The sequence below is a fragment of the Delphinapterus leucas genome, chromosome 1 (assembly GCF_059928025.1).
Source record: "Delphinapterus leucas isolate spDelLeu-1000000601 "Yukka" chromosome 1, BTC_Dleu_Yukka2, whole genome shotgun sequence".
NCBI classification, from domain to species: domain Eukaryota; kingdom Metazoa; phylum Chordata; class Mammalia; order Artiodactyla; family Monodontidae; genus Delphinapterus; species Delphinapterus leucas.
Window position 1 is genome coordinate 73,703,555 of NC_143129.1, and position 27,994 is coordinate 73,731,548.

Here is a 27,994-nt window from a genome sequence, read left to right on the forward strand (position 1 = left end):
TGCTGGGCATGGCTTTCCAAAAGCTTAGAGCAACGGTTCCCAAAGCCCTCAGACACAGTGCCCGTTTTACTATCCAGGAATGATATTCATATGTAATATAAACTATAAACATAATTTCAAAAAGTAAATATAATACTCTAACCATATATTATAAAGGTGAAATAAAAGATTAATTTATAATAAAATTGTCTGTATTTTAATATGTAATGTTCAGGCATAACTACACTGGAAGCATATAACATAGTAGAGACTTGAACCTACACGTAGAATCATTGTAAATACAACAGCAACAAATGCAAACTGATAGGGGCATGTGTATCAGTGACTCAAATACCATAAGCAGTATTGTCATTGATGATGTGGATTTCTGAAACGGTAAGCAACTAATGATAAAGTTCTGAACAAAACACATTATAAGTTCCTTCAATCTACATGTTAGTTGCATTTCTGAAAATCCAGTGTTTAAAATGGTGCAAAAAGTACTTCGTGTTCATATGTAAAATGAAGTTGGGTTCCAGGTACCCTTAGATTATAACAGGTTTTTCACATTAATACACAATGGTATTTTTAAAAGACATGTGGGATGTGGGACAATTTTATTTTGTGCAGCACTATTCTGGTCATTGCAGTATGGTTAGCATCTTTCACCCCTGAATGCTCAATACCAGGAAACCCTCCCTCATCCCCACCCCACCCCCCTACATATCATGACAACAAAAAAAATACCCCCATGGACTTCCAAAACATCCCCTAGAGGGCAGTACATCCTCCTGTTGAGAACTGGCTTGGGGAATCAGTGAGACTTGGAGCCCTCCCAGGAGTTAGAGAAGAGTTTGGCTTCATTTCATGATGCCTGCATCTCTTCACCTTTATACCCTAATGTGAGTCTGTTGACCCTTCTTCCTTTTCTGGGCATGCGTATCAGCCCTACCCGCCAAGTTCTGTGCCCCATTTCTCTAGCCATTTCACTTCAAACCACCTTTAATTCCAGAGGGCCTGCCCCTATGTTCCTTGGAGCACCAGGGGAGGCAGCTGGATGCGATCAAGCCACTGATAGAATTCTGGGAGGAGTCTAGCAGTACAATCAGGTAAAGCCAGAGCTGGTGGTCCCCTAGAAATATGGGGGACCACAGAGGGTCTAGGTCTTACTTGTGTGGGCCACGAGGGACCAAGTAGATATGCCTGGGCTCGGCTAAGGGAAGCTTGGCCCTCTCTGCCCTCTAAACTAGGCTGAACGACGTCCTCGACAACAAAGCTCTCTACTCTTCAGTCACCCAGTCCCTTATCAAGGTGGTACAAACAGCACAGATTCTAGAGGCAGACTACCTGAGCTCTGATACTAACTCACCAATTCACTTGCTTTGGGAAGGTTATTTAATCTCTCTGTGCCTCAGTTTCTTCATATGTAAAAAGGAAATAATATGTCATAGGGTTGTAAGAATTAAATGAGTTTACATATGTAAAACTGCTTGGAACGTGGTCTGGCACACAGTACTTTACAAATCTAGATATTACCATTGTCATCACCATTCATGCCCTGCAGGTAGCATAAGGCTAGGGAGTTACCCCAACTTGGGGGATGAACATGATGAAACCTATGTCAACAGAACATTATGTACAGGTAATACTCAAGTGATCTAGGGGATATGACCCTCTTGCTTTATTCTTGAAGATCTAGGTGATTAGGGAATAAGAAAGGCCTATTAGTAGTAGCAGTAGTGTTATACCAAGGGAAGACTAGAATCCTGAGAGCAGGAGGGAGAGCGGTCAATGCCACCCTAACCCAATGGCTGGAGGAGGGAAGTAGTCAGGGAGGGAATGAAGAAGCCTCTGCTGAAGCCTTGGGAACAGGCTGACCTTCTGAACATCCGTGGATTGTGAGTTTCTGCCTTTGCAGATCTGGACTCAGGGCTACCAGCCAAACAACCAGAACAGTAGGCACCAGTGATGTCCATCTTAACAAACCACCTGACCCACAAACCCTCAGTTTTCAGAGGCACAGACAGCAGACGATTAAAACTGGAAGACAGCAGCTCACTGGAGAGTGATTCCAGTGAGAACTTGTTCTCAGGGATGAGTACAGCCCCTGCTCAAAGAAGCTGCCAGGAGTCACTCCCACTGAAAACAACTCCAGAAATAAGGGAAACACAGCAAGGGTAGACAGAGAGAGGCAGAGGTGGACAGGAAGGGAAGTTCCCAAAAAGGACATTAGGACAGGGGTTAAGTGTAAGAGTAAAAGATGGAAGAGATCAAAGTGGAAAAAGATGGCTCTATATTGGGGCAAGTTCAAGGAGAGGTCAAGAGCCCTACCCAGCAATGACACCAAGTCCCTGAAAGTAGGTTGTCCAGGGAAGCAGGATCCTTGTCCTTTTAGCCCCCTGAATTTCTCCCAAGACTTTCACCTCCAAGTTTGGGCTTTGGTAACATATTTCAAAGTATCCCCCGCTCAGATCTCCAGACCTCTTTCACTTTTGACGAGACTCTACTCCCAGCTCTGCCACTCCTACACAGAGAAAAAAGTACCAAAAGAGTTATCAGTGATATAGATGTGACAACTGCATTTGTTTTCTTCCTCGACTGTTTCTAATGCGTGTGTCTTCTGCTAAACCACTTATTATGAGAGTATTCACCGATTCCTCAAAGACTTGTGGTTTTTGCTCCACAGAACAAAGCACTCAGGAATAATTTCTCAGTGATCAGTACTCAAGGATCGTGTCTCTGGCAGAGAGACAGAATTCTAGGGCCCCAAGGAGGAGTTACAGATATGCCAGAGAGGAAAGCCTCAGTTTGAGTGCCCTATGGTAGAAGTAAGTAGCCTGGGCAGAGAGAAACCAGCATTCAGAACTTTTACTGAGAACTACTACTGGTCCAGCAAAAGATGCCTAAACCTTTCTTTCCGGTTCAAACTATCTTTCCCAAAGCAACAGGCTATGTTTTTGCTACCATGCCCTTTCTTTAAAATACACATGAGGACAAGCATAATAGCCTGGAGCTAGTAGTAGTGAAGGGGAAAAAATCATGCTCCAGATCAGGGTGGCAAAAAACAAATCAGCAGGTATCCTCCAAGCAGCAGAGTCTATAGGAGACGGCTGGTGACAGAGAATGCCACTATTGCCCTAGCACCAGCCAACTCTCAGAAGCTCATATCACCAGGAACAGGAAGTACCTGTTTTACTTTAGTGCTAATAGGGGCAGACCAAGGTGCAGTACAGTTAATCCCCATCTTGTGTCCACGGAACCAGAGAACAGGGAATCCTCCTGTTCTACCAGGACATACTGGACACACGCCTAGTGTGGCAATGAGGTTATCCTTTTATTTGTCCCTGAGTCCAGGACTGAAAGCCACCATCATTACTATACTGCACTCAGAACAGATTTCAAATGTAAAATTTCCTTCTCGTCTCTGGCAACAGGAGAAGAGGGCCTTCCCGTGAATTACTGTTTAATCCTCCTGATAGTCTATAGCCATGGCTTGTTAGGCATGGACGAACTTTGTAATATAGGTTGCTTCCAGGGATATTGTTCCTTGCTTCCTATTCAGAGCTGCTGCATGGTTCCAGCTTCTGTATTCTTAAATCAGTACTAAGAAGTGAGGAGAATGGGGGAGAGAAAGCGTTCCTTGTTCGACCTTCAAGCATTTGGCTTCTGGTTTCAATGTATAGAAATCATTTCTCAGCAATGTAAGCCATCATTTTATTCATGGTTTAAAATCTTCAGCGTGACAGTGGTGCTCTCTATTGACCCAGAGTCATCTGCTTCTTCTCCTGTTTGATAAAACAGTGGGAGGGGAGGAGGGTCGTGGGAGGAAGACAAAGCAGGAGGGACAGCTAACACAGGTCATTCGGGGAGAGGGAGAAAGGAAAGATGGGGTTTGTTTTCAGAGGCAGATCCACCAAGCGTGTGCTCGCTGGAAGGGGAAAGAGAAGGAGATGAGCACCCTTGTAGGGGAGCATCGGGGGTGGAAATAGCAGCAGGTAGAGACAATGTGGGTGGTGAATCAAGGTGAGCACAAGGTCAGGGAAGGAAGGTAGGAGAGGGCTTCGGTCTGTGTTAGTTTCCTGAGCCATCATGTAATCCGTGCAGTTGCTCTACCACCCTCCCTGAGGCCAGCTCAGGCTTATATTCATATTCCTCCCAAGAAAAAAGAGAAGTAGAGGTCAAAAGGCCCCACTTGAGGGTTTTGTTTATTGTTTTCATAATTATTAAACATGCTAAAATCACATAGAGTGGCTGTTCCACTTCTGCTCTGACTCCACAGTGGGGCAGGTGGGAACTACAAGGGTCACTTGGTTTTTGTGGCCTCTGGGGGTGGCTAGGCATGAGGGGTTAGAGGTAGGCAGGTTAAAAAAGCCCCAAGAATCCTTCATATGGTACACCTTTACCAGCAGTAACTCGTGTCCTTAGAGATCTCCTCCTCCTTCACTTTTCTTTTCTTCCCAAATCAACTGGCGATTTCCTTCCCAAATCTTCCCATTTCCCTGCCTGTGGCCCCTTGAACCTCTTCCACTTCTGCCCCTTACGGCTCTAGACTAGACGATGAAGGAAACTTTCCCTTGTCTCTACCAGTCCCAGTCTCCCTTCCTTGGAACTAATCTACTGGGCATGCACTAACATGGGAGCAGTTTGATTTAGGTCTGCCCAGGGGAAAGGGAGGCTCCAGTCCCCACTGTGGCTTAGCTCATAGGAGGGAAGTTGAGGTCCTGATGAGAAGGATGTGAAGGTAAAAAATGCTACCTGAAGTGTGAATGTTGTAACCAGTGGAACAGGGCATATGCCCCACCCTCGGGCACCCTACTCTGAAGGCTTTTCCCTCCCTCCCACATTGTCAGGGGTCCCCCTCTCAACCTCAAATCCTCTTGCTCTTCAGCCTCATAGGGCAGGCACAGGTACTGATCAAGGAGCTGTATCCCAAGGAGAAAATGTTCCACCCTTAAGCAAGTGGCTGCCTGTTGAATTCTTCATCTTCCCTGTGTTCCTTGTGCCTCTGCGGCTGCGATGGCTTGAAAGGCCAGAGAAAATAATGTAGAAGTGTTGAACTTGCCTCAACGAGAAGCTTGAGGGACAAAGAGACAAAGATACATGGGAGTCAGAGCTGTGGAGAAGGGGAGGGAAGGGAGCAAGGTGAAGGGTAAGGCTGGTTATTCAGGAACTGGAATCCTTTTTCTTTTTCTGGAATCGCCGGAACTTGCCCTGAATAGCAAGGGCAGCCTTCTCTGTTTCTGGTGCCGTCAGATCAATGTCAATCTCCTCCTCCTCCTCAGCCTTCTTGGCATTGCCAGCTCTCCCTACAGATAGTTGAGAGATTCATTAATGCGTAAACCTGAATTGCCCCAGCCCCTTTCCCAGGCCCCAAATACAGTGGTTAAAGTCCACTTTCTACTGGACTCTGTGAGGTCCCCCAATCTTTGCTAGGACCTGGAATGCCTGATAACTCTCCCAGAAGCTTGAGTCAGGGTACCTAGGCTGAGAATTAGTTATAGTAGGTGCTCAGAAGCTTTGCAACTCTTGAACCAAGATGACAAATGTCTTCTATCACCACTTATTCCTAAATCCTACAGTTCAGAGTCCCACAGCACACTCACTTTCCCCTGTTTTCCCTAAAGTTCTGATGGAGACAGGGGCTGGGATCATTTGATGAGTTTCTTCCTGTCACTGTACGTGTTTCCAAGCATTCCAGAGCCAGTGTCTAAAATCAAAGAGTAACTTCTAGTAGGTTTACTTCTTAGGAAAAAGTGGAAGGAAGTTTATAGATATAGTAGTCCTAACCTAGTGCTTTGTTTCACTTATCACATTCTTATTCCTGTTACATCTGACTTTAGGAGCTTCCAGGCTTACAGCCCTACTTGTCTTCATGTCCCTATATTTACCTGCCCTACAAACTGCTTAGCCAACCCCCACTCACCCTTTTCCTCTGGGCCAGCTGCCTGGTTGGTTGCTGGGGATGTTTTGGTGTTAAGCTGGAAAAGAAAAATCAGAATATTAGATATTCACAGAAGTATTAAGGTGCCATCCCCGTAGACTCACCGTCATCATTTTCAAGCCCTCCTACTACCAGGTCCATCCCTTAGTCTTTTGAAGAAGTGGGTCTTGAGATCAGAGAGAGGGAGAAAAGTCATCAAAATTTATTCAACAAGTATCGATTGGTGCTAGGGAAATTGTAGAGGACAAAACAGAAAAAACCCTGCCCTCATGGAGTTTACATTCTAGGATATAGATAGACAAATGAATAAAAAAATATTATTATGTTAAGTGGTGATAAGTGCTGTAGAGAAAAGACAGGGAAGGGAGGTAGTGACTGCCAGGTGGGAAAGGAGAAATACAGTTTTATACAGAGTAGTCAGGAAAAGCCTTTCTGAAAGGTGGTATCTGAGTCAAGAGCTGAAGGAGATAAAGGAGTAAGGGCTGTAGGTGGTGGGCAAGAGCTCTCAAGGGCCCTGGGGTGGAAGTGTGACTAGCGTGTTTGAGCAATAGCATGAGTCCAACGTAGCTGGAGTGAACGACAGTTGGAGATGAGATCAGAGATAACTGGGAGCTGGGGCAGACTCCGTCGGACCTTGGGAGTCTTTTTTTTTTTTTTTTTTTTTTGCAGTACGTGGGCCTCTCACTGTTGTGGCCTCTCCCGTTGTGCAGCACAGGCTCCGGACGCTCAGGCTCAGCGGCCATGGCTCACGGGCCCAGCCGCTCCGCGGCATGTGGGATCCTCCCGGACCGGGGCACGAACCCGTGTCCCCTGCACCAGCAGGTGGACTCCCAACCACTGCGCCACCAGGGAAGCCCCTTGGGAGTCTTTTTAAGCCTTGGGAGTCTTTTTAAGGAGCTTGACTTTTATCGTAAGGGTGATGAGAAGCCATTAGAGACCTTCAATTGGCACATAAGGGGCATTAGGGAGGAAGCTGAAAAATCTGTTAGGCGATTATTGCAGAAAACTAGACAGGAGATAATGGTTGCTTGGATCAAAAAGGTGTCAGTGGAGGTGGTGAGAAGTGATTTGATTCTAGGTATACAATTGTCCCTCAGATTCCGCAGGAGATTGGTTCCAGGACCCCCGAGGATACCAAAATCCACAGACGCTCAAATACCTTATATAAAATGGCATTTATTTGTATATTGGCAAGTATTTGCATATAACCTATGCACATCCTCCCACATACTTAAAATCTCTAGATTATTTATAATGCCTAATACAATGTAAAGGCTATGTAAATAGTTGTCAATACAATGTAAATGCTATGCAAATAGTTGCTGGCTTGCAGCAAATTCAAGTTTTGCTTTTTGAAACTTTCTGAAATTTAAAAAATTATATACTTTCAATCTTTGGTTCGTTGAATCCACGGATGCAGAACCCTCAGACACAGAGGGCCAACTGTATTTTCAAGCTACGACTATTGGTTAAATGGCATAGTGAGACAACTCAAGGATAGCTCCAAAGTTTTTGGGCTGAGGAAATGAAAAAAAATGAAATTGCCATTTCCTGAAATGAAGAAGACAGCAGGAGGAGCAGGTATTAGGGAAAGGATCAGAAGCTTGTTTTTGGACAAGTTTGAGATTGCCTACCTAATTATCCAGGAGGAGTTTTTTTTGTTTTTGTTTTTTACATCTTTATTGGAGTATAATTGCTTTACAATGTTGTGTTAGTTTCTGCTGTATAACAAAGTGAACCAGCTCTACGTATACATATATCCCCATATCCCCTCCCTCTTGAGCCTCCTGCCCACCCTCCCTATCCCACCCCTCTAGGAGGTCACAAAGCACTTGATCTCCCTGTGATATGCAGCTGCTTCCTACTAGCTATTTTACATTTGGTAGTGTATATATGTCAATGCTACTCTCTCATTTTGTCTCAGCCTCCCCACCCCGTACCCCCTGGCCCCCGGCCCCCCACCATCCTCAAGTCCACTGTCTACCAGGAGGAGATGTTGTTATAAGCTGTTGGATATTCAAGATGAGTTAAAGAGAAGACTCTTGCCTAGAGATATAAATTAGACAGTTATTAAGATGTGGTTGGCATTTAAGCCATGAGACTGGGTGAGATCACCAAGGGAGTGAGTTCAGATAAAGAGGAGAAAAGGGTCAAATCCTGGGGCATTCCGGTGATTAGAGGTTGTAGAAATGCGGAGAAATCAATAAGAGAAGTTGAGAAGAAGCCAGGAGAAAAGTCAAGAGATTATAGTACTTTAGAAGCCATATAAAGAAACTATTTCAAGGAGACAAGAGTGAATAATTGTGTCAAATTCTGCAGGTAAGGGACTTCCCTGGTGGTCCAGTGGTTAATAATCCGGCTTGCAATGCAGGGGATGCCCGTTTGATCCCTGGTCAGGGAACTAAGATCCCACATGCCATGGGGCAACTAAGCCCGCGCACCACAACCGCTGAGCCCGCGCGCCACAACTACTGAAGCCCGCACGCCTAGAGCCCATGCTCCGCAACAAGAGAAGCCACCGCAGTGAGAAGCCCGAGCACCACAACAAAGAGTAGCCCCCACTCACCGCAACTAGAGGAAGCCAGCCTGCAGCAACGAAGACCCAACGCAGCCAAAAATTAGAAAAAAAAATAAAGTAAAACCAGTCAAGATATTGTCCCTATCTTCCAGGCTGAGTGAGGAGATAAGACAAGTATCCAAATAATACTTCCTGAGCATTTATTATGTGCCAAACCGTATCCCATTTAATCCTCTGAAATCTCTGAGATGTCATCCTAATTTATAGTTGAGGAAACAGGCTTAGAGATGTTAAAGATCTTGCCCAAGGGCTTCCCTGGTGGCGCAGTGGTTGAGAGTCCGCCTGCCGATGCAGGGGACACGGGTTCGTGCCCCGGTCCGGGAAGATCCCACATGCCGCGGAGCGGCTGGGCCCGTGAACCATGGCCGCTGAGCCTGCGCGTCCGGAGCCTGTGCTCCGCAACGGGAGAGGCCACAGCGGTGAGAGGCCTGCGTACCGCAAAAAAAAAAAAAAAAAAAATCTTGCCCAAGGTCAAGCCACACTACTAGAAAACAGTGGAACTGGCTCTGGGACCCAGGCAGACGAACTCCACACTCTTAGCCACTGTGCTAGGTCCACAAGGTCGAATACCGTCGCATGCTGACACAAATATGCTAATATATTCACAATTACTGAATCTAGCTGGAAAAGATATGGATGTGCATTGAACAACTCTTTCAACTCTGATAAATTTTTCTAACAGAAAGTTAGGGGGAAATAAGAAGAAAATAATAATTTAAAGTAAAATAAAAATTATTAAGATAAAAAACGCTGGGGGCTTCCCTGGTGGCGCAGTGGTTGAGAGTCCGCCTGCCGATGCGGGGGACACGGGTTCATGCCCCGGTCCGGGAAGATCCCACATGCCGCGGAGTGTCTGGGCCCGTGAGCCATGGCCGCTGAGCCTGCGCATCCGGAGCCTGTGCTCCGCAACTGGAGAGGCCACAACAGTGAGAGGCCTGCGTACCGCCAAAAACAAAAACAAAAACAAAAAAAACGCTGGGACTTCCCTGGTGGCACAGCGGTTAAGAATTCACCTGCCAAGGCAGGGGACACGGGCTTGAGCCCTGGTCTGGGGAGATCTCACATGCCGCAGAGCAACTAAGCCCCTGTGCCACAACTACTGAGCCTGTGCTCTAGAGTCCGTGAGCCACAACTACTGAGCCCATGTGCCACAACTGTTGAAGCCCGCGCGCCTACAGCCCATGCTCGACAATGAGAGAAGCCACTGCAATGAGAAGCCCGCGCACCGCAATGAAGGGTAGCCCCTGCTCACCACAACTAGAGAAAGCCCATGTGCAGCAACGAAAGACCCAAGGCAGCCAAAAATAAATAAATAAAGATAAAAAACGCTGATGCAGTGCTATATTTGATAGGGAAGTCTTTTAAAATAAATTACAAATTTAAAAATTGTTAGGTAGGTGGACAATCTCATCTTTTTGGATGTTAAAATTTGGGGCCAAACAAAGATGGCTTTATTGATCATGTGTGATTTTCAAAGGATATATTGGTCACATTTATACCGCCTTTTCAAGTCTTGTGGCTTATTTGTGTATTCCTAGTATCTTGCAAAGTACTGGAGAGAGCAGACAGTTATAAAATAACTATCTAATTTTTTTATTATTTAAAAAATTTTTATTGTAGTTTAGTTGATTTACAATGTTCTGTTAATTTCTGCTCTACTGTGTTTTATTTGTTTGTTTTTTTAATAAATTTATTTATTTATTTTTTGGCGTGTTGGGTCTTCGTTGCTGTGCTCAGGCTTTTTCTAGTTGAGGTGAGCAGAGGCTACTCTTTGTTGCGGTGCGTGGCCTTCTCATTGTCGTGGCTTCTCTTGTTGCGGAGCATGGGCTCTAGGTGCGCAGGCTTCAATAGTTGTGGCATGTGGACTCAGTAGTTGTGGCTTGCGGGTTCTAGAGTGCAGGCTCAGTAGTTGTGGCACACGGGCTTAGTTGCTCCGCGGCATGTGGGATCTTTCCAGGCCAGGGCTCGAACCTGTGTGCCTTGCATTGGCAGGCAGATTCTTAACCACTGCACCACGAGGGAAGCCCTGCCCTAATGTTTTTAAAAGTTGATATGGTCGAGGGACTTCCCTGGTGGTGCAGTGGTTAGGAATATGCCCGCCAGTACAGGGGACATGGGTTCGATACCTGGTCCAGGAAGATCCCACATGCCACGGAGCAACTAAGCCCGTGCGCCACAACTACTCAGCCTATGCTCTAGAGTCTGCGAGCCACAACTACTTAAGCCCACACACCTTAGAGCCCGTGCTCCACAAGAGAAGCCACCGCAATGAGAAGCCTGTGCACCGCAATGAAGAGTAGCCCCCGCTCACCACAACTAGAGAAAGCCCACGCGCAGCAACGAAGGCCCAGTGCAGCCAAAAATAATTAAATTCACAAATAAAAGTTGATATGGTCCAATTTTTGTAAAATATATTGATTGCTTATGTATGTGTATGTACATTTTTATTTAAAAATCTGAAAGAACTTGCACAAGGGTGTTCCCCAAACCCTATGGAATTCCTGCTAGTCCCCTTTTGACCAAAAAAAAAAAAGTTTCCATTAGAGGAAGGGTTGTTCCTGAGACTCTTGGGAGACTGGCCACTCATTACTCTTTCTTTTCCCATGACCTTCCTGTAGTCTAGATATATATTTTTTTTTCTTTTTTTTTGGCACATGATCAATGTAATGACCCAGTAGTTAGCTAGGTGATGCTTTCCACACTGGCACGCTGTCATCACAAGAGGTCTGTCCACACTGCAAAAGCATGAGATACATGGGGTGTTTAGTAATAGGATAATAGTCAATAGTCCAGACAAGAGGGTCACAGGTCAAGAGGCAAGTTCTATAGTCCCATGATCTCTGACTTCAAACCCTCCTTTTTTTATTGCCAGCAAATCCCTGAATCTGATCCTTGCTTTAACCATTATCCCTCTCTCTCTCTCTAAGCCTGTTCCCTTAATCCACCAATTCTTTTCTTTCATCCTTCCCCTTTGGAGGAAAATCTGGACCCCAGTTCTAAAAATCTCCCCTCGAGTAACTGTCCCTTCCTCTGCCTTCCTTCTCATATCAGCTAACCTTGAGAATCCTCGAAGCAGGAATATTTGCCAGGGCTGAACCACACCCGCCACCCCTTTCCCTCTGCCCTGCCAGCTGTCACCTTCCTGAGTCTCTCCTGAGATTACTGACCCTGGAATGGAGCCATGGCTCAGCTGCTGTCTAGCCACCCAGGGGTTCTCAGCTCCATTTGGCTTAATTTTATGAGAGGTCACTATGGAGACTAGAAAAGGGTTCTGTAAAGGAGAAGGAAACCCCTATTACTCACAATGCCCCTTGAAATCTCTCTCACACCTTCTGCTAAAAAGTAATACGCTGGGGCTTCGACCTGCTCCTCCTCCCTGTACCCTCTCCAGCCAGTTCTCAAATAGCTACTCTGAACACTATGGATTTCTGGATTTAGTGGTTAGTGATTTGCTGAGGTGGGAGGTGGGGGCAGTTAGATCACAGGTTGTTAGCTCCCACCCTCTACGTCATACTCAGCCCTTTACTGGTCCCTGGTCTCTGCCCCAAGCCTCCTGTATATCTTCCAGAAACTCAGCAATTTTAGATGAATCAAGGTCCTCTGGTGCATCCATCTGACAGCCATCAGATTAACCATATTTCTGGTAAACCAAGGAGGCACGGAGGTCCACTCTGAATGAACCAGAAACCACATGTGCTGTAAGACTGTCTCTTACAAAAATTCACAACTCCAGAGAATCAGTGCTCACCCACAAGAGCTGTGACAGGTGAGCGTTTCTCAGCCGCTCTCTTTCAGCCTCTCATTCTAGCCAGGTATGGATTACTGGAAACTCTCAGGTGCTCTTCTACTTCTTTCAATACTGAGCTCTTCTGACCAGAAATAACAACAGTGAAATGGTTTAGCAAATCCTTCCTTTTCCTTATGGGACCCATCTAGGGGAACTGGAAGAAATCAAGGACTTTAGAATGCCACCCCACCTCATCTTATTAATAATCATATATATTGATATAATATTTACTTTGTGCCAGTCACTTTTCTAAGTACTTCAACACGTTTAATTCTTACAACAGCCCTATGAGATAGGTATTGTTACTAGTCTCACTTTACAGATAAGAAAACTAAGGGCCAGAAGAGGTTAATTAAGTTGCCTAAGGTCACATAGCCAAGAAGTAGCAAAGCCAGGATTTGAACCAAGGTGGTCTGACTCCAGAGTCCACCCTCTTGAACATTATGCTATGCTGTATCCCAGTCTCCAGCCAAAGGCGTAAGCACGTGTATGCATGTGGTACACACATGCCACATGAGAAGGATGTCCAGTGTGAAACTGGTTTAAACAGACAAGTGCTCCCACACAGCAGAGCAATCCCTAGGTAAGAAGGAAAGTCCTAGAGATCATGATTTCCTTCCATTCCCACAGTTAGGCAGCTGTATTCAAGGACCAGTCTCTCAATCCATAGTCCCCAGCACTTGCTTGATATATACTCTAGAGGGTCCTGTCCTCCCAATATGGGGAAAGCTTACTTGTAATTTGAGAACCTGATCCCAGACCTTGCCTACTGACTCAGATTCCTGCTCTGCTAGTTGAGCTAGCCATGCTGATTCTGGCTTTCATCTTGATGTTTGCCCAGTGGGCCTCCTGACACATACCGGGCTGACCCCTGGGGGTTAGCCATAGCCTATGTGTGTGTTTTTCACTCCCAGGGCCAGATGCTAGCCTTTCAGATTCTGAGAATTCCATGTGCAGGATCATCCTATTGGTTTCCATTTCAAATGACTCTCTTGCTTACATTTAAGCCTGTTACTCGAAGTTTCTAGTGAGTTGAAGCCTGGTTCAGTTCAGCCTCACTGCCTACACAGGACTAAATGTTTCTGACTTCTCAACATGTAATTAGCAACTATGAGGCCCATCAACTCTTGCCTTTCCCTAGAGGGCCCTAGTTTCTTTCCCTGCCTACATTCTTGTATTCCTTTTCTCCTCACCTCTGGGCCTGATGTGCTCCAATGTTCCATTCCATCATCTTGGCAGTAGCTGCCAATTCCCCATGAGTATACTTTTGTTTCCTCTGCAGTTCAAAGTTGTGGACTCTCCCTTCCAGTGTGGACGGAGGAAAAGGAGAGGTCTGCTGGCTTAGGGGTCTTCTGTCTTCAAACTTTGAGAGACTGCAGAGAGGGATATGACACAGCAATATCCTCCCTTTCCTGACCCCATACCTCCTTCCAGGGCATTTATCAGCATTCAGATGATGTCTTTTCCTTCCATTTGAGCTTTAGATCCCATTCCCCTTTTCTCCTCCTCAGGAATCTTCACAATCAATTCTCTTGACTTGCTTATAAATAAAACCTCTTCCTTTCTTTAAAACCGAAAAAACAAGAAAAAGCCTTCCTCAATCTGAATTCCTTCTTCAACCACAACTAGAGTGAAAAGAAGCAGGTCTAGGACCAAGCCTTGAGGAACTCCAATATTAAAATGTTAGGGTGAACAGATGGAGAAATATACTATGTTCTTGGACTGGAAGAATCAATATTGTGAAAATGACTATACTACCCAAAGCAATCTACAGATTCAATGCAATCCCTATCAAACTACCAATGGCATTCTTCACAGAATTAGAACAAAAAATTTTACAATTCGTATGGAAACACAAAAAATCCAGAATAGTCAAAGCAATCTTGAGAAAGAAAAACGGAGCTGCAGGAATCAGGCTCCACAACTTCAAACTATACTACAAAGCTATGGTAATCAAGACAGTGTGGTACTGGCACAAAAACAGAAATACAGATAAATGGTACAGGATAGAAAGCCCAGAGATAGACCCACGTGCATATGGTCACCTAATTTATGACAAAAGAGGCAAGAACATACAACGGAGAAAAGACAGCCTCTTCAATAAGTGGTGCTGGGAAAACTGGACAGCTACATGTAAAATAATATTAGAACACTCCCTAACACCATACACAAAAATAAGCTCCAAATGGATTAAAGACCTAAATGTAAGATCAGACACTATAAAACTCTTAGAGGAAAACATAGGAAGAACACTCTTTGACGTAAACCACAGCAAGATCTTTTTTGACCCACCTCCTAGAGTAATGAAAATAAAAACAGAAAAAACCAAATGGGATCTAATTAAACTTAAGATCTTTTGCACAGCAAAGGAAACCATAAATAAGACAAAAAGACAACCCTCAGAATGGGAGAAAATATTTGCAAATGAAACAACAGACAAAGGGTTAATCTCCAAAATATACAAACAGCTCATGGAGCTCAATATCAAAAAACAAACAATCCAATTAAAAAATGGGTGGAAGACCTAAATAGACATTTCACCAAAGTAGACATACAGATGGCCAAGAGGCACATGAAAAGATGCTCAACCTCACTAATTATTAGAGAAATGGAAATCAAAACTACAATGAGGTATCACATCACACCTGTCAGAATGGCTATTATCAAAAAATCTACAAACAGTAAATGCTGGAAAGGGTGTGGTGAAAAGGGGACCCTCCCGCACTATTGGTGGGAATATACATTGATACAATCACTGTGGAGAATAGTATGGAGGTTCCTCAAAAACCTAAAATAGAACTACCATACGACACAGCAATCTCACTACTGCGCATGTACCCTGAGAAAACCATAATTCAAAAAGAGTCATGTACCAAAATGTTCAGTGCAGCTCTATTTACAATAGCCCGGAGACGGAAGCAACCTAAGTGTCCACTGACAGATGAATGGATAAAGATGTGGCACATATATACAATGGAATATTACTCAGCCATAAAGAGAAATGAAATTGAGTTATTTGTAGTGAGGTGGATGGACCTAGAGTCTGTCATACAGACTGAAGTAAGTCAGAAAGACAAAAACAAATACTGTATGTTAACGCACATATTATGGAATCTAAAAAAAAAAATGGTACTGATGAACCTAGTGGCAGGGCAGGAATAAAGACGTAGACATAGAGAATGGACTTGAGGACATGGGGGGAGACGGAGGGGGAAGCTGGGGCGAAGTGAGAGTAGCATCGACATATACACTACCAAATGTAAAAATAGATAGCTAGTGGGAGGCAGCAGCATAGCACAGGGAGATCAGCTCGGTGCTTTGTGACCACCTAGAGGGGTGGGATAGGGAGGGTGGGAGGGAGTCTCAAGAGGGAGGGGAATGGGGATATATGTATGCATATAGCTGGTTCACTTTGTTGTACAACAGAAACTAACACAGTATTGTGAAGCAATTATACTCTATAAAGATCTATAAAAATAAATAAATAAATAAAATGTTAGGGTGGTCCTTTCAAAATAGTGCTGGAACAATTGGATAGTCAAGTGCAAAGAAACCTCAATCTATGTCTTGCACCCTATACAGAAATTAACTTGAAATGGATATAAAACCTAAAACTATAAAACTTCTAGAAGAAAATCCAGGGAAAAAATATCTTTGCAACCTTGGGGTAGGCAAAGATTTCTTAGATACACCAAAAGCATAATCCATAAAAGAAAAAAATTATAAATTGGACTTCATCAAAATTAAAAACTGCTCTTTGAAAGACACTCCTAAGAGAATGAAGAGACAAACTACAGACTGGAAGAAAATATTTGCAAATCAGAAATCTGATAAAGGACTTGTATCCAGTACATATAAAGAACTTTCAAATCTCAATAGTATGAATACAGTTTGTAAAAAGGAGGAAGATATTTGGACACTTCACCAAAGAAGATACATGGATGGCAAATAAGCACATGAAAATATATATATCATTAGTCATTTGGGAAATTTGAATTAAAACCACAATTAGACTTCATTATACAGCTATTAGAATGTTTTGTTTTTGTTGTTGTTGTTTTGGGGGGGTTGTGTGTGTGTGTGTGCGTGTGCGTGCGTGCATGCATGCATGCACACACGTGTTTTTGTTAGGTTTTTTTTAATGACTACGATGTGCTGGCAAAGATAGAGAGTATCTGGAGCTCTCAGACATTGCTGGTGGGAAGGTAAGATGGATCAGCTAGTGTGGAAGTTTCTTAAGTGTACATTTTTCATACAACCCAGCAATCCTACTCCTAGGTATTTACTCAAGTGAAATTAAAACGTACGTCTACACGTAAACTTGCAAGTGAATGTTTATAACGACTTTACCTGCAATCACCAAAAACTGGAAACAACCAAATGTCCCTCAACTGAGGAATGGGTAAACAAATTGTAATACATCCATAAAATGTAATACTACTCAACAATTAAAGAAGGAATGAACTACTGATACATACAACAACATGGATGAACTTCAAAGGCATTATGCTAAGTGAAAGAAGCCAGACCCGAAAGGATACACGTATACTGTATGATTCCAATTATATGACATTTCTTGTAAAGGCAAAACTATAGGTACAGCTGACAGATCAGTGGCTGCTAAGGGCTGAGGTCATGGGAGGGGTGAGTATAAAGGAAAATGGGGGAATTTGGGGATGATGGAACTGCTGTATATCTTGATTGTGGTGGCAGTTACCTGATGTATATGTTTGTCAGAATTCACAGAACTATATCCGGATAAAAGTAGATTTTAATACCTTATTAACTTATTAAGTTATACAAGTAATGTAATAAGTTATTAAATAATAAGTTATTTTTTTAAGGGGAAAGAAGGTTAAGAGAGGTCAAGAAGCTAGCAAAGACTGAGAAGGGCCAGTTAGAAAGGTAGAGTAGATAGGTGACTGGGGAAGGGGTGGGGTCCAGGGTCTCTCACGTCTCTTTTCTTTTCATAGCTGGACTTCTCAGAACACTTACTGTCTCCATTTCCTCACCTCCCACACACTCTCCCACCCACTTCAAACCTAGCTTCTACTCCTACTCCACTGAAATTCCTCTTTAGAAAACCAATGTGCTCTATGATAAGAAATCAAATGCAAAAGTTTCAGCTCCACTTGGCTTGACCTCTTGAAGTGTTCAATAATCATTTCACCTTTCCTGACACATATTCTTTCCTTAGCTCCTGGGACATCACAGTTTTTCCTGGTTTTTCTCCTATCTTTCTGGACACTTCTGTCAACATTTAAGTATTGGGGGCTCTCGAGGTTTAGGGCTAGGCTCCCTTCTGTTCTCTTTTCCTAGATGATCTTATCTGCACCTATGACTTCAGTTATCATTTATACAGCATCATCCAATAGAACAGTGGTCAGCTATCTACTGCTCACTGCCAAATCTGGTCTACGGCCTGTTTTCCTAAATTAAATTTTACTGGAACACAACCGTGCCCATTGTTTGCATATTGTCTGTGGCTGCTTTTGCGCCACAATAGCAGAGTTGAGTAATTGCAGCAGAGGTCACAGGGCCCACAAAGCCAAAAATACTTGCTACCCGGCCCATTACAGAAGAAGTTTGCAGACCCCTGCCAAAGAACTTTTTGCAATGATGGAAATGTTTTATATCTGTGCTGTCCAATATATGGCATCCCCTAGGCACACGGGGCTATTGAGCATTTTGAAATGTGGCTAGTGCAACTGAGGAATAAAATTTATAAATTTATTTAATAAGTTAATAATTTATTAATAACTAATAAGCTAAATAGCTACATGTGGTTCGTGGCTACCATATTGAACAGCACAGAATGCCATTGACGGCTCAAATGTACAGCTTTCCCTTGGTATCCAAGAGGGATTGGTTTTAGGATCCCCAGGGATACCCAAATCCACAGATGCTCAAGTCCCTTACATAAAATAGCACGGTACAGTCTGCCCTCCAGTACCCATGGGTTCTGCATCCTCAGATTCAGAAATTCAATCCGCTGTTGGTGGAACCCGTGGATGCAGAGGGCAGACTGCATACCTCTATCCCAGAAATCTCCTCTGAGCTTTTAAACATCTCCACTTGGGCTTCCCTGGTGGCGTAGTGGTTGAGAGTCCACCTGCCCATGCGGGGCACACGGGTTCGTGCCCCAGTCCGGGAAGATCCCACATGCCGCGGAGCGGCTGGGCCCGTGAGCCATGGCCGCTGAGCCTGCGTGTCCGGAGCCTGTGCTCCGCAACGGGAGAAGCCACGACAGTGAGAGGCCTGCGTACTGCAAAAAAATAAATAAATAAAATAAAAATTAAAATAAATAAATAAATGAAACATCTCCACTTGGATGTTCTATGGGAACTCCAAACTCTTTGTGTCTCAGACTAAATTCATAATCCGACCTACCCAACCTAGTCCTCTGCAAGGTATTCCCCATTTCATCCAGCTGTACAAGCCACAAACCTAGAAATTGTTCTTGACACCTTTCTTTCCTTCACATTGCATATCCAATTCAATATTAAGTCCTATTAGCTTTATCTCCCAAATATCTCTTAATCCATTCACTTCCACCATCCTAACACAGTTGTTTCTTATGTGGACCACGGTAATAGCCCAAGTGGTTACTGATGCTCTTAGGATAAAGAAGAAAATTCTTTTTTTTTTTTTAAAGAAAATCCTTAAAAAAAAAAGAAAAAAAAAGAAAATCCTTAACACAGTCTAAAAGGCCTTACATTAGGCAGCCTCTGATTACCTCAGTAACCTCATCTCTGTTCCTTCTCACCTCAGGACCTTGGCACATGGTTCCCTTACCCCTGCTCCCCTTTTACCTAGTTAACTCCTATTTATCCTTCAGAGCTCTCCTTAAGGGTTCCTTCTTCCAGGAAGCCCTTCTTAGCTCCCCAGACTAGGCTAGGACCCTCATAAGTTTTCACAGCACCTGGTATTTCTCCTTAGTAGTACTTGTTACTAATGTAATTAAATAATAATTTATTGATTAGATACTTAATGTCTGTCTCCTCCATTTCTGTGTGGGTTCCTATGAGGAATTCGCTATGAGGGTAGGGGCAGTGTCTATCTTACTCACTCCTGTAGTCCCAGGGTCTAGCACGATATACACTCATATATGTTGAACAAATGAAGGGAGCTCCTACTCTGCTGTATTTGCCACCTCACCACGATTTCTGAAGTCTAATTTGTTTTCAGATAGCTGAGGGCCTCATTCTGTAGCTGGCTCAGAGATTGTGAAGCCAGGTCATTGCTTTTCCTCACTTCAGTAGATGTGCCTGAAAAACAGCTGAGGCTGAAGGGGAAGAACTTCTCTAAGAGTGTATTTCATGTTACCTGTATTATAGTTATTGTGTATTTGTCTTACCTCCCCTTCCCCAACTTCACCACCCCACCAGAGTCCATTTCCTTGAAAGCACGGTCCATTTACTTGTGTATCACTTGTAGTAACTGCAACCTATGTCTTGCACATAGTAGGTACTCAGTAGATATTTGTTTATGTGAATTAAAATTTTCTCAAGCCTCAAATTCCTGGTGGAAGCAATATGTCATCTTAGGTAGAGGTAGACAGATCCGAGTTCATATCCTGGATCTGCATTGACTATCCCGGCTCTCCCATTCCTAGCTGTGTGACATTGGATAAATCAGTTAGCCTTGCTGTGCTCAGACATCTCATCTGCAGAAGAGAAAACATATCTATCCTAAAAGGTGAAAAGAACTAGAAAAAAACTATGCAAAATACCTAGCATATATCAAAATAAATTGTTATTATTTTGAAGTAATGTAACTGTGGATTGAATATAAGAATAGGTCAAGTTACTGGGGTATTGCCTGGCTCAAGACCTGGAATCAAAAAGTAGAGCTGCCACAGCATATATCTTCACTAAGTGGGACTGAAGGAGGAAGGGAATACCTGGGATGGCTCTAAGGGCCCTTGAGGCTTATTCTGCTACCAAAGGAGTTTCATAACTGTTCTCTTTTTACTCTAAACCAACCCTGGAAATCACAATCTCCCTGTATTCCCAATGTCTGTCCCCAAAAATGCTGACAATAGCTCTAAACCTTTGGTAAAGGGCCCAACAATAGTCTGCTTGGGCAGAAATTGTATTCTGTATAGCAGCTGCCCATGTCTGTAGCCCTGGAGCCTCCTGGAGCCTCCTGGAACTACTCCCAGGTCACAGGTGTACCAGAGGGGACCTCCAATACAGCACCTCCATTAATGTTCATGTTTCATTGCAAAGAACCCTTAGACACAAACATACCCTATTTTTTTTTTTTTTTTTTGTAGACCACAGGGAGAAGACGATTAGTCCTCAGGAGCAAATAGACCATATCTCCTCAATCAGTCCTTTGTATCAGAAAGATGACTGTGTAAATCCATTCCTTGCCTCAGAAGGATAGTTTGTTAGTATTGGCAAAGCACCTGAAAATAGTCAAAGTGGTAGCGACTTAGGTGCTTTTTCCCTATAGCTGTCACTATTGGGGAATAGGTACCCTATAACTCTAGGCCCTACTCGCCCTGCCCCCTTCTTGGGCTGCATTTCTTCCTTTCTTTGTCTCTTACATCTTTAATGGTGTTGCCACAGCAACCATTGTCACGCGAAGAGGCAAGATAGTGTCGCCCCCTCTGTTCCAGCAGCAATTTAGAACTAACCATGGGAAAGGTAAACTACCCAGATTTCCCCATATGCCTCATCCCACTGGGGTCTTTAAAGAGGTATCACAGGTTGTTAACAGCAGCAACAGACAGGAACAAAGGAGCGCCTCATTGTATCTGGATCACATATACTCTGCTTTTGCATGATATATCTTGGATGCTGGGCAAATGAAAACACATCATATACACATTATAGTACTGTTAGAATCAATTAGCTCAGATGAATAAGCACAGGGACTCAGAATCCTGTCCTATAGTCCAGGGCAGGGAAATCTAAAAAGGGCCTGAATCCTAAAAATCCTAAATATGAGCCCCAAAGACCCCTTTCTTGCCTTAGTATTGAAATAAATCCTAGGCCTTGTAAGCTCCCTGCTTGCTTTAGAGATGCAGAAAGTGAAGGGAGACAGGAGTTAGTGCATCTGCTTTCAAGTAGTGACAAAGAGGCTTCAGCCCCCCAGGGACCCTTTTATCCCTGCTGACATGTTCTCCCCCAATGATAAATGAAGTTCACTGCTACAGATCCTTAGAGAGGCCTTTGGGATCCCCTGGTGCCCCTGAAAGACCCTGGACTGCTGTTTTTGGAGCACTGCTGGAACTGTTTCAATTCTTTCAGTGCAGCAACCAGCTGCAGTCCTCAAACAGCTTCAGAAAGACTTGCTCAAGGTCACCCTCAAGATAATAACAGAAAAAGGACTAGGAATCCTTACTCCAGGTTCTACAGACACACATTCTTTTCCTAATGTTTCCTAATGCATGGAATATAACCCAAATACCTTAGAGACAGGAATACAACCTAAGCAGTCCGAGCTCCCAAGCCCCCTGGTCTGTCCTTCCCCCCTCAGCCATCCCACCCCTGTTTCCTGAAATAGCAGTACCCCTCATTGGAGTCAGGCAGAATTCTTTGGCTATGCCAGCTCATGGTATGCGGTGAGTCAACAGCCCCCGCCCATTTCCCCCCAGCATGGGCTGCCACAATTTAATGAGTAGTTATTTGCGGTGCTCTGCACACAGCTTGGAGCTGTGCCTTCACCCCATACTGGGGGTAGGGGGTAGGGGAGAGAGAGTAGTGCCAAAGCATCATTTATTACTGTAATCTTCAGTGTGCATCCCACCCATGACGTTATTGTCCCAAAATAAACGTATTAATCCCACCACAGTCTACAAAGCAAACACTCAGCTGGAGGGCTTTGTGGGGGAGGGAGGCAGCACCAAGGACAACAGAAGGGTAAATGGCACCTCTTTTCCCTGGATGGGGGGGTTGGGAAACTTAGGTGGGCCCGCCTTCTGGCATCAGCCTGGAATTAAACAATAATCAGGCTTCAGGGAGGAAAATGTGATAAGATCTAGGCACCTGCAGGGGTGCAGTTTTCTTAGAAAAAGTGGTTTGGGATCTGCTTCTGACTTGGCTTACTCTTGCAGGTAAAATAATTCTGGAGCAAGTCACTTTGAGCAGTAGGTCTGGAGTACGGATTTAGAAAATCATGCACTTAGTATTCATCACTTACTTTGCCAGCCTAACGTGTTCTTCTTTCCCTCTTCTAGATTTCTCCTCCCAAAGCCTTTGTACTCTCTTTGGAAGTCAAGTGGCCAAATGAAGGAGTAAGTGTTCAGCGTCTGTTTGATTATCAGGTACCGAAATTTTACTTAGATACCTGTTTTCTGCACTGGATCCTCCAAGTCAAATACTTTAGAGTTAAGAGAATTGCTCATTCCTTTCTTTTCTGAAAGAAAAGCTCTCCTTCTAGTCCTTGTTTCTTTACAGTGATGATAATCAGTGATGGACACCAGAAACTAAGAATGCATGAAAAGAGGACCTCCAGACTTCCGCCTTCCTACACTCCTATTAACTTACCTACTCCACTTCAGCACATTCATTGCACTCACTTTTAAGGTGACTAGGCATCTTGCATAAGGAAGAATAGTGCTTACCCTGTCTAGTATTCTACCAAAATTTACCCCGTTGGTACAGATCATCCTACGTTGGTCTCTCCTCTCTCTCTATCCTCTTGCTCAGGATTTATTAAATCACACTGCTTAGATCTCCTATAGAAAGTATTTGTAATATATTCCTTCAAAGTTGCATGTAAATTAAACCATTCTATCACTGGAGTCACATGTTAAAAGAGTCTTAGGGAAAGTTCTTTGGGGAAAAGAAGGCAGCAGTTCTATGCCCCAGTGTTGGTTCTAATACTGTGTAAACTTAGATAAGGTTTGGGCCTCAGTTTCCTCATCTGTAAAATGAGGAGATTGGACCAGATGATCTTTTTTTTTTTTTTGCGGTACGCGGGTCTCTCACTGTTGTGACCTCTCCCGTTGCGGAGCACAGGCTCCAGACGCACAGGCTCAGTAGCCATGGCTCACGGGCCCAGCCGCTCCGCGGCATGTGGGATCTTCCTGGACCGGGGCACGAACCCGTGTGCCCTGCATCAGCAGGCGGACTCTTAACCACTGCGCCACCAGGGAAGCCCTGGACCAGATGATCTTTAGGGTTCCTTGACAAATCTGAAATTATATCGCTAAAATGTTTTGATATATTATTTGAGATTTTTTTGGTAAAAAAAAAATACCTGTATTTCTTCTAGATAGAAGGATTTTTGCAAAACTAAGCTTATTTTTTCCATGATAACATAGACTCATGAAAGACAATTTGGAACTACAGAAAAACAGAAAGAAAACAGGGGGAAGCATTCATAGAACCACTACCTTGAAAAGACAAGCTAGTGACTTGTCTTGATCGACCTGATCCTACTTCCTCCTCTGTCTTTGCAGCCCTATCTCTATCACTGTCATCAGTTAAGATTCTCCATGGACAGACATGAAAGACACATCAGGTTTGCATATTCGGACTCCAGCCACAATACTTACGGTGCCTGTCCCTATAGAGACTTGACATTCTAAGGTGTTACTGATAACAGCTGCAGCTGAGGGAGAAGACTATATTCCCAGGTCACAGGATGACAAAGTCATCCACTTTTATCAGCCAGTCTCCTGCTCAAGCAGCTAAAGCCAACAACCTGGATTGGTGACTGAGAAAGGGACGAGCAAGCTCTGGAACCAAATTCTGGTTTCTCTTACTTCAGAAGACAGATATTTCTAGAGGTGGAAGGCTCTCCAGTATCCAGCTCTTCTGTTTTATACGTCCAACATAATCATCGTCATCGTAAAATACCAATGAGAGAGAAAGAGAGAAACTTGGATTTCCTCCAAGTCCCTACCAGGTTCCCTAACAAATGGTTCGCAGAAGACATAACAGAATGATGTCACCCTGACCAAACTTCCATTGTGGAGGAGGTTGTAGATTCAGGCAGATATGCACAGGAAGGAGAATGTGATCCCCAAAGTGTGATATCCCATTCCTATTACCTAGGAGGACAGCAAGCAGAATAATAAAGGAGGGAGTACTGGGTCTAGTGAAGTTTCTAGTTGATCTGTCCCTTGCTCCATCCCCTGCCAGCTTGAGGACAGATGCTATGGGGCAGACACCATGGAACTAGTTACCAGTCATCCATAAGCCCCATTTCAGCAGAATGACGGCTGGACCAAGGGATTCCTCCAGCTGGGCTTTTTACAGTTGAGAAGGGCAACAGGATCACAGAAGAACTTGCAAGTGTGCTTTAAGCCGCCAGCTACACCATATGACAAGGGATTATAGGAAAGAGCCCTCATGGACTGAATGTATCTCCCATCCCCATTCTTCACCGAAACTAGCAAAAAGTTATTAAACTATAAGAGATAGACTGTGATTCACAGCAATCAAGTCCTGCCTGCAGCTGTGAATGCAGACAAGCTGGAGACGAGCCCCTGCAGCTCCTCTGCACACGAACACACACACTCACAGGGAAATGCTCTGCTGCAGTACTGAGTGACAGCAGAGCCAGGAAGGCAAAGTATAACCAGAGACCCTCCCCAGCAGCGTCACCAGGATCCTACACTTTTCCTCTAGGTCTGGAGACCCCCTCCCCAATTTTTGTTCTTCATTTGAAATGGAACTCTCTTAAAGAGATCCCAAATTCTCTCATTTCATGCAGTTTCACTGAAGCAAGACAATAAGCAGGTGGGGGAGGTGAAGCTTACATAAGATTCAGAGTGCACAGGGCTTTCCTGGGCTAGGGCTCCAGCCTGAAAAAGGATATCCCTGGGGCTGGGCTGAGAGAAATAAAGAAGTTTGGAGTCTCCCTAGAGCTTCAGAGCTCTGGGCAACACTTCCACTTTTCTTCATAGCTTTTACAAGAGGAAGAAAACAGGCTGGGTCTTGGCCTCTAGGGAAGCAGAGGCCCTTTGGGTATCTGGCTCAGGGACAGCTGATCTCTGTGTAAGCCCAGGTGGCTGCTTCTGGATTTTATAAATACTCATCCCTGAAGCCAGGCTCAGCTTTGTATTAGGAGGCAGCTTCGACGACTAAACTGCTAGTTAGGGCCAATTCACTCTGACAGCCTGGGAGGTCAGGCAGCCCTGCAGACACTGTCAGTTACTTCCCATCCAAGGATTCCACTCTCTTCATTCTACTGAGTTCCTGATCGAGGCTAGTCAAGTACAGCTGCTAAGTCAAGACTTGACTTTCCCCTCAAACACCAAATTATTTTTCTTGACACTGCTTTGTGACAGCTTTGTCACTCCACCAAATATCACCCTAGATCCCAGCCCCTGTAGTGTATCCTACAGAGAGGCTGTGCACTTCCCCTAAAAAGCACAGGCTAACCACACATCTTCATGTTGGCATAGACTTCAGATCACAAACCTCCAGGGGATGGCTTGAATTGCAACTTTCAGATTTAGAAACACTAGGGGGGCGCTGAACTCTAGATCTCAGTGAAAAGAGGGCAAAGAGGGCCTCCCTGGTGGCGCAGTGGTTGAGAGTCCGCCTGCTGATGCAGGGGACACGGGTTTGTGCCCCGGTCCGGGAAGATCTCACATGCCGCAGAGCGGCTGGGCCCCTGAGCCATGGCCGCTGAGCCTGTGCGTCCGGAGCCTGTGCTCTGCAACGGGAGAGGGCAAAGAAAACCTCTCTTCTCACATTAGGGCTGAAAGAAGCAAAAGGAAAGAAGATTGAATCTTTTTGTCCTTTTCTTTCTTTCTGAAAGGCTGCTGTGGTCACAGTCACAACTATCTGAGGGACAGGAAAACACTTTAGTTCATCTGCAGCCCCCAGAGTAGCTGAATTTTCCAGGATAAACTTAGTGGACATGGCAACCAAAACATAGTAGTTGGCACTAATTGGCTCCCTGGGCGAGAGATTTTGGTAGGAGCCAGCAGAGCTCCTACTAAAGATGAAGATCTAAACTGAGACCTACAGGGTCCTACCCCTTCACTAACCTTGTATCCTTGACACTTCTCATGCTAGTTTTCTGAAATACTCTAAAATAATTTTTTTTTTAATTTTACAAGTGAGATGGAGATAATAACAATATCTAACATACAATGAGTGACTACTCTCTGCCAGGTACTGTTCTCAGTACTTGGCATATATTATCTCATTTAATCGTTAGAAACGACCAGTATTACCCCCATTTTGCAGATAAAACACTGAAGCAGAGAAAGGCTTAGTAAACTTGCCTAAGGCCACATAGCTAGTAAGCAGTAGAGCTGGGATCTGGCATATAGCTGAGATGTTGGATTTAACACAAGATCCTGGGTACTAGGAAAGGGGGTGCAGAGAGCAAGCTTGTGATGTCACTGCCCATACTGACTTCACTTAGAAAGGAAGATCCTTGTCTCTGGATGCCTAAAAATGCAGTCAAACAATGGAAGAGGTCTTTCCCAGTCTCTGCTTTGACCCCCACGGATGGAGAGTGTTCTTTGAATAGAGGAAATCACAGTTAATGGACTGGGTCTGGTTCGGATGACCACGGACCCTGTGGAGACTCAGGGTGTAACAAGCACTGCAGAAGGAGGTCTACTCTTGAAGGGGACATCTCCCCAGCAGCCAGACAGGCCCCCACTACAAGTCTTCTGAATATCAGAATGGTCCCTCCAACGGTTGGTTCTTGATTGAATGAGTGGAGGGTAGGATGCCACCTTCCTAATAGGGGCGAAGTGGCCACCCCAGGGGGCGAGGGCTGGAGTTCTCCGTTGAATGCTACATAAGGAGTGTAAAAGCAATACAGCCCTAGGAGAGGGAAGACAGAAGCTAATGTTTTTCTCAGAAGGCTGGGGAGTGAAGGGAAGCCCAAGTAACCTTGGAGCAGTAAGACCTATGCAGAGGGCAGTATCCTGACGATAAAACTTACGACCTGAGACCTCAGCCCTCCCATTCTACAATCGATTCCAGTCCCCCCAAATCTCCACCGACATTCAGGGGATTTAAAACCTCCCTCTTCCAATCGCTTCCCAGCACTCCAAGGTGGGAGCTTTCCCAGAGAGGCAGGGGGCGTCCCGGGAGGATTCTCAGCGGCTCTGGGGTGCAGCACCCTCCCTCGCAGCCCTGGGACCCCGAGCCGCGGCCTCCCCGCGCCGCAGCCCTAGTCCGCAGCGGCGGGGCCGGGCAGCGCCTCTCACCTCGCTCATCGCGGCGGCCAGACGGGGCGCGCGGGGCGCGACACGTGCAGGGGAGACAAGGGGCACTCAGGCTGCACGGGCGACGGCCGCAAGTTGCCGGGCTCTGAGGCAGGGGCCCCGCTGACGAGGCGAGGAGAGTTAGTGCGGAGAGCCGCTGCTCCAGTGCCCGCACCCCAGCTCCAGGCGCTCAGCTCCCTGCCAGGAGTCCCCTTCCGACCCTGTCCTGTCAGAGCCGCTCCGCGAGCCTCCGCCGGCCCCACCTTTTATAGTCAGCTCCCTACCAGCCTCCAGCCCGACCAATAGGAGCTCTTCCTGCCGCAGAGTGACAGCCCCTGGCATCCAATGGTGGCAGGCTCAGAGGTCTGCTGCATTTCCAAACTAGGGTAAGACAGAGAGCGGGAAGGAGGGGGAGACCGTCGGGGGATGAGAAGATGGAAAATGAAGCAGGGGGAGCAAAGGAGGAAGGAGAGGAAGGAGTAGTGCACGAAGGAGAGAGAGAGAGAGAGGCAGGGAAGGAGTGTGTGAGTTTGAGAAAGTGAAGAAAGAAGAGCTGGAAGGATATCAAGA

General features: G+C 45.0%; 1 protein-coding gene across 1 annotated transcript; it reads right to left on the reverse strand.

Moving 5' to 3' along the window:
- Positions 1-1,128: 1,128 nt before the first annotated feature.
- Positions 1,129-27,727, reverse strand: PCP4L1 (Purkinje cell protein 4 like 1). The gene is made up of 3 exons (XM_022559461.2): positions 27,428-27,727; positions 5,903-5,957; positions 1,129-5,285 (listed from the first exon to the last, which is right to left on the reverse strand). Exons 1-3 carry the CDS (start codon positions 27,434-27,436, stop codon positions 5,143-5,145), a joined length of 207 nt encoding a protein of 68 aa, XP_022415169.1. The 5' UTR covers positions 27,437-27,727; the 3' UTR covers positions 1,129-5,142.
- Between the last annotated feature and the right edge of the window lie 267 nt (positions 27,728-27,994).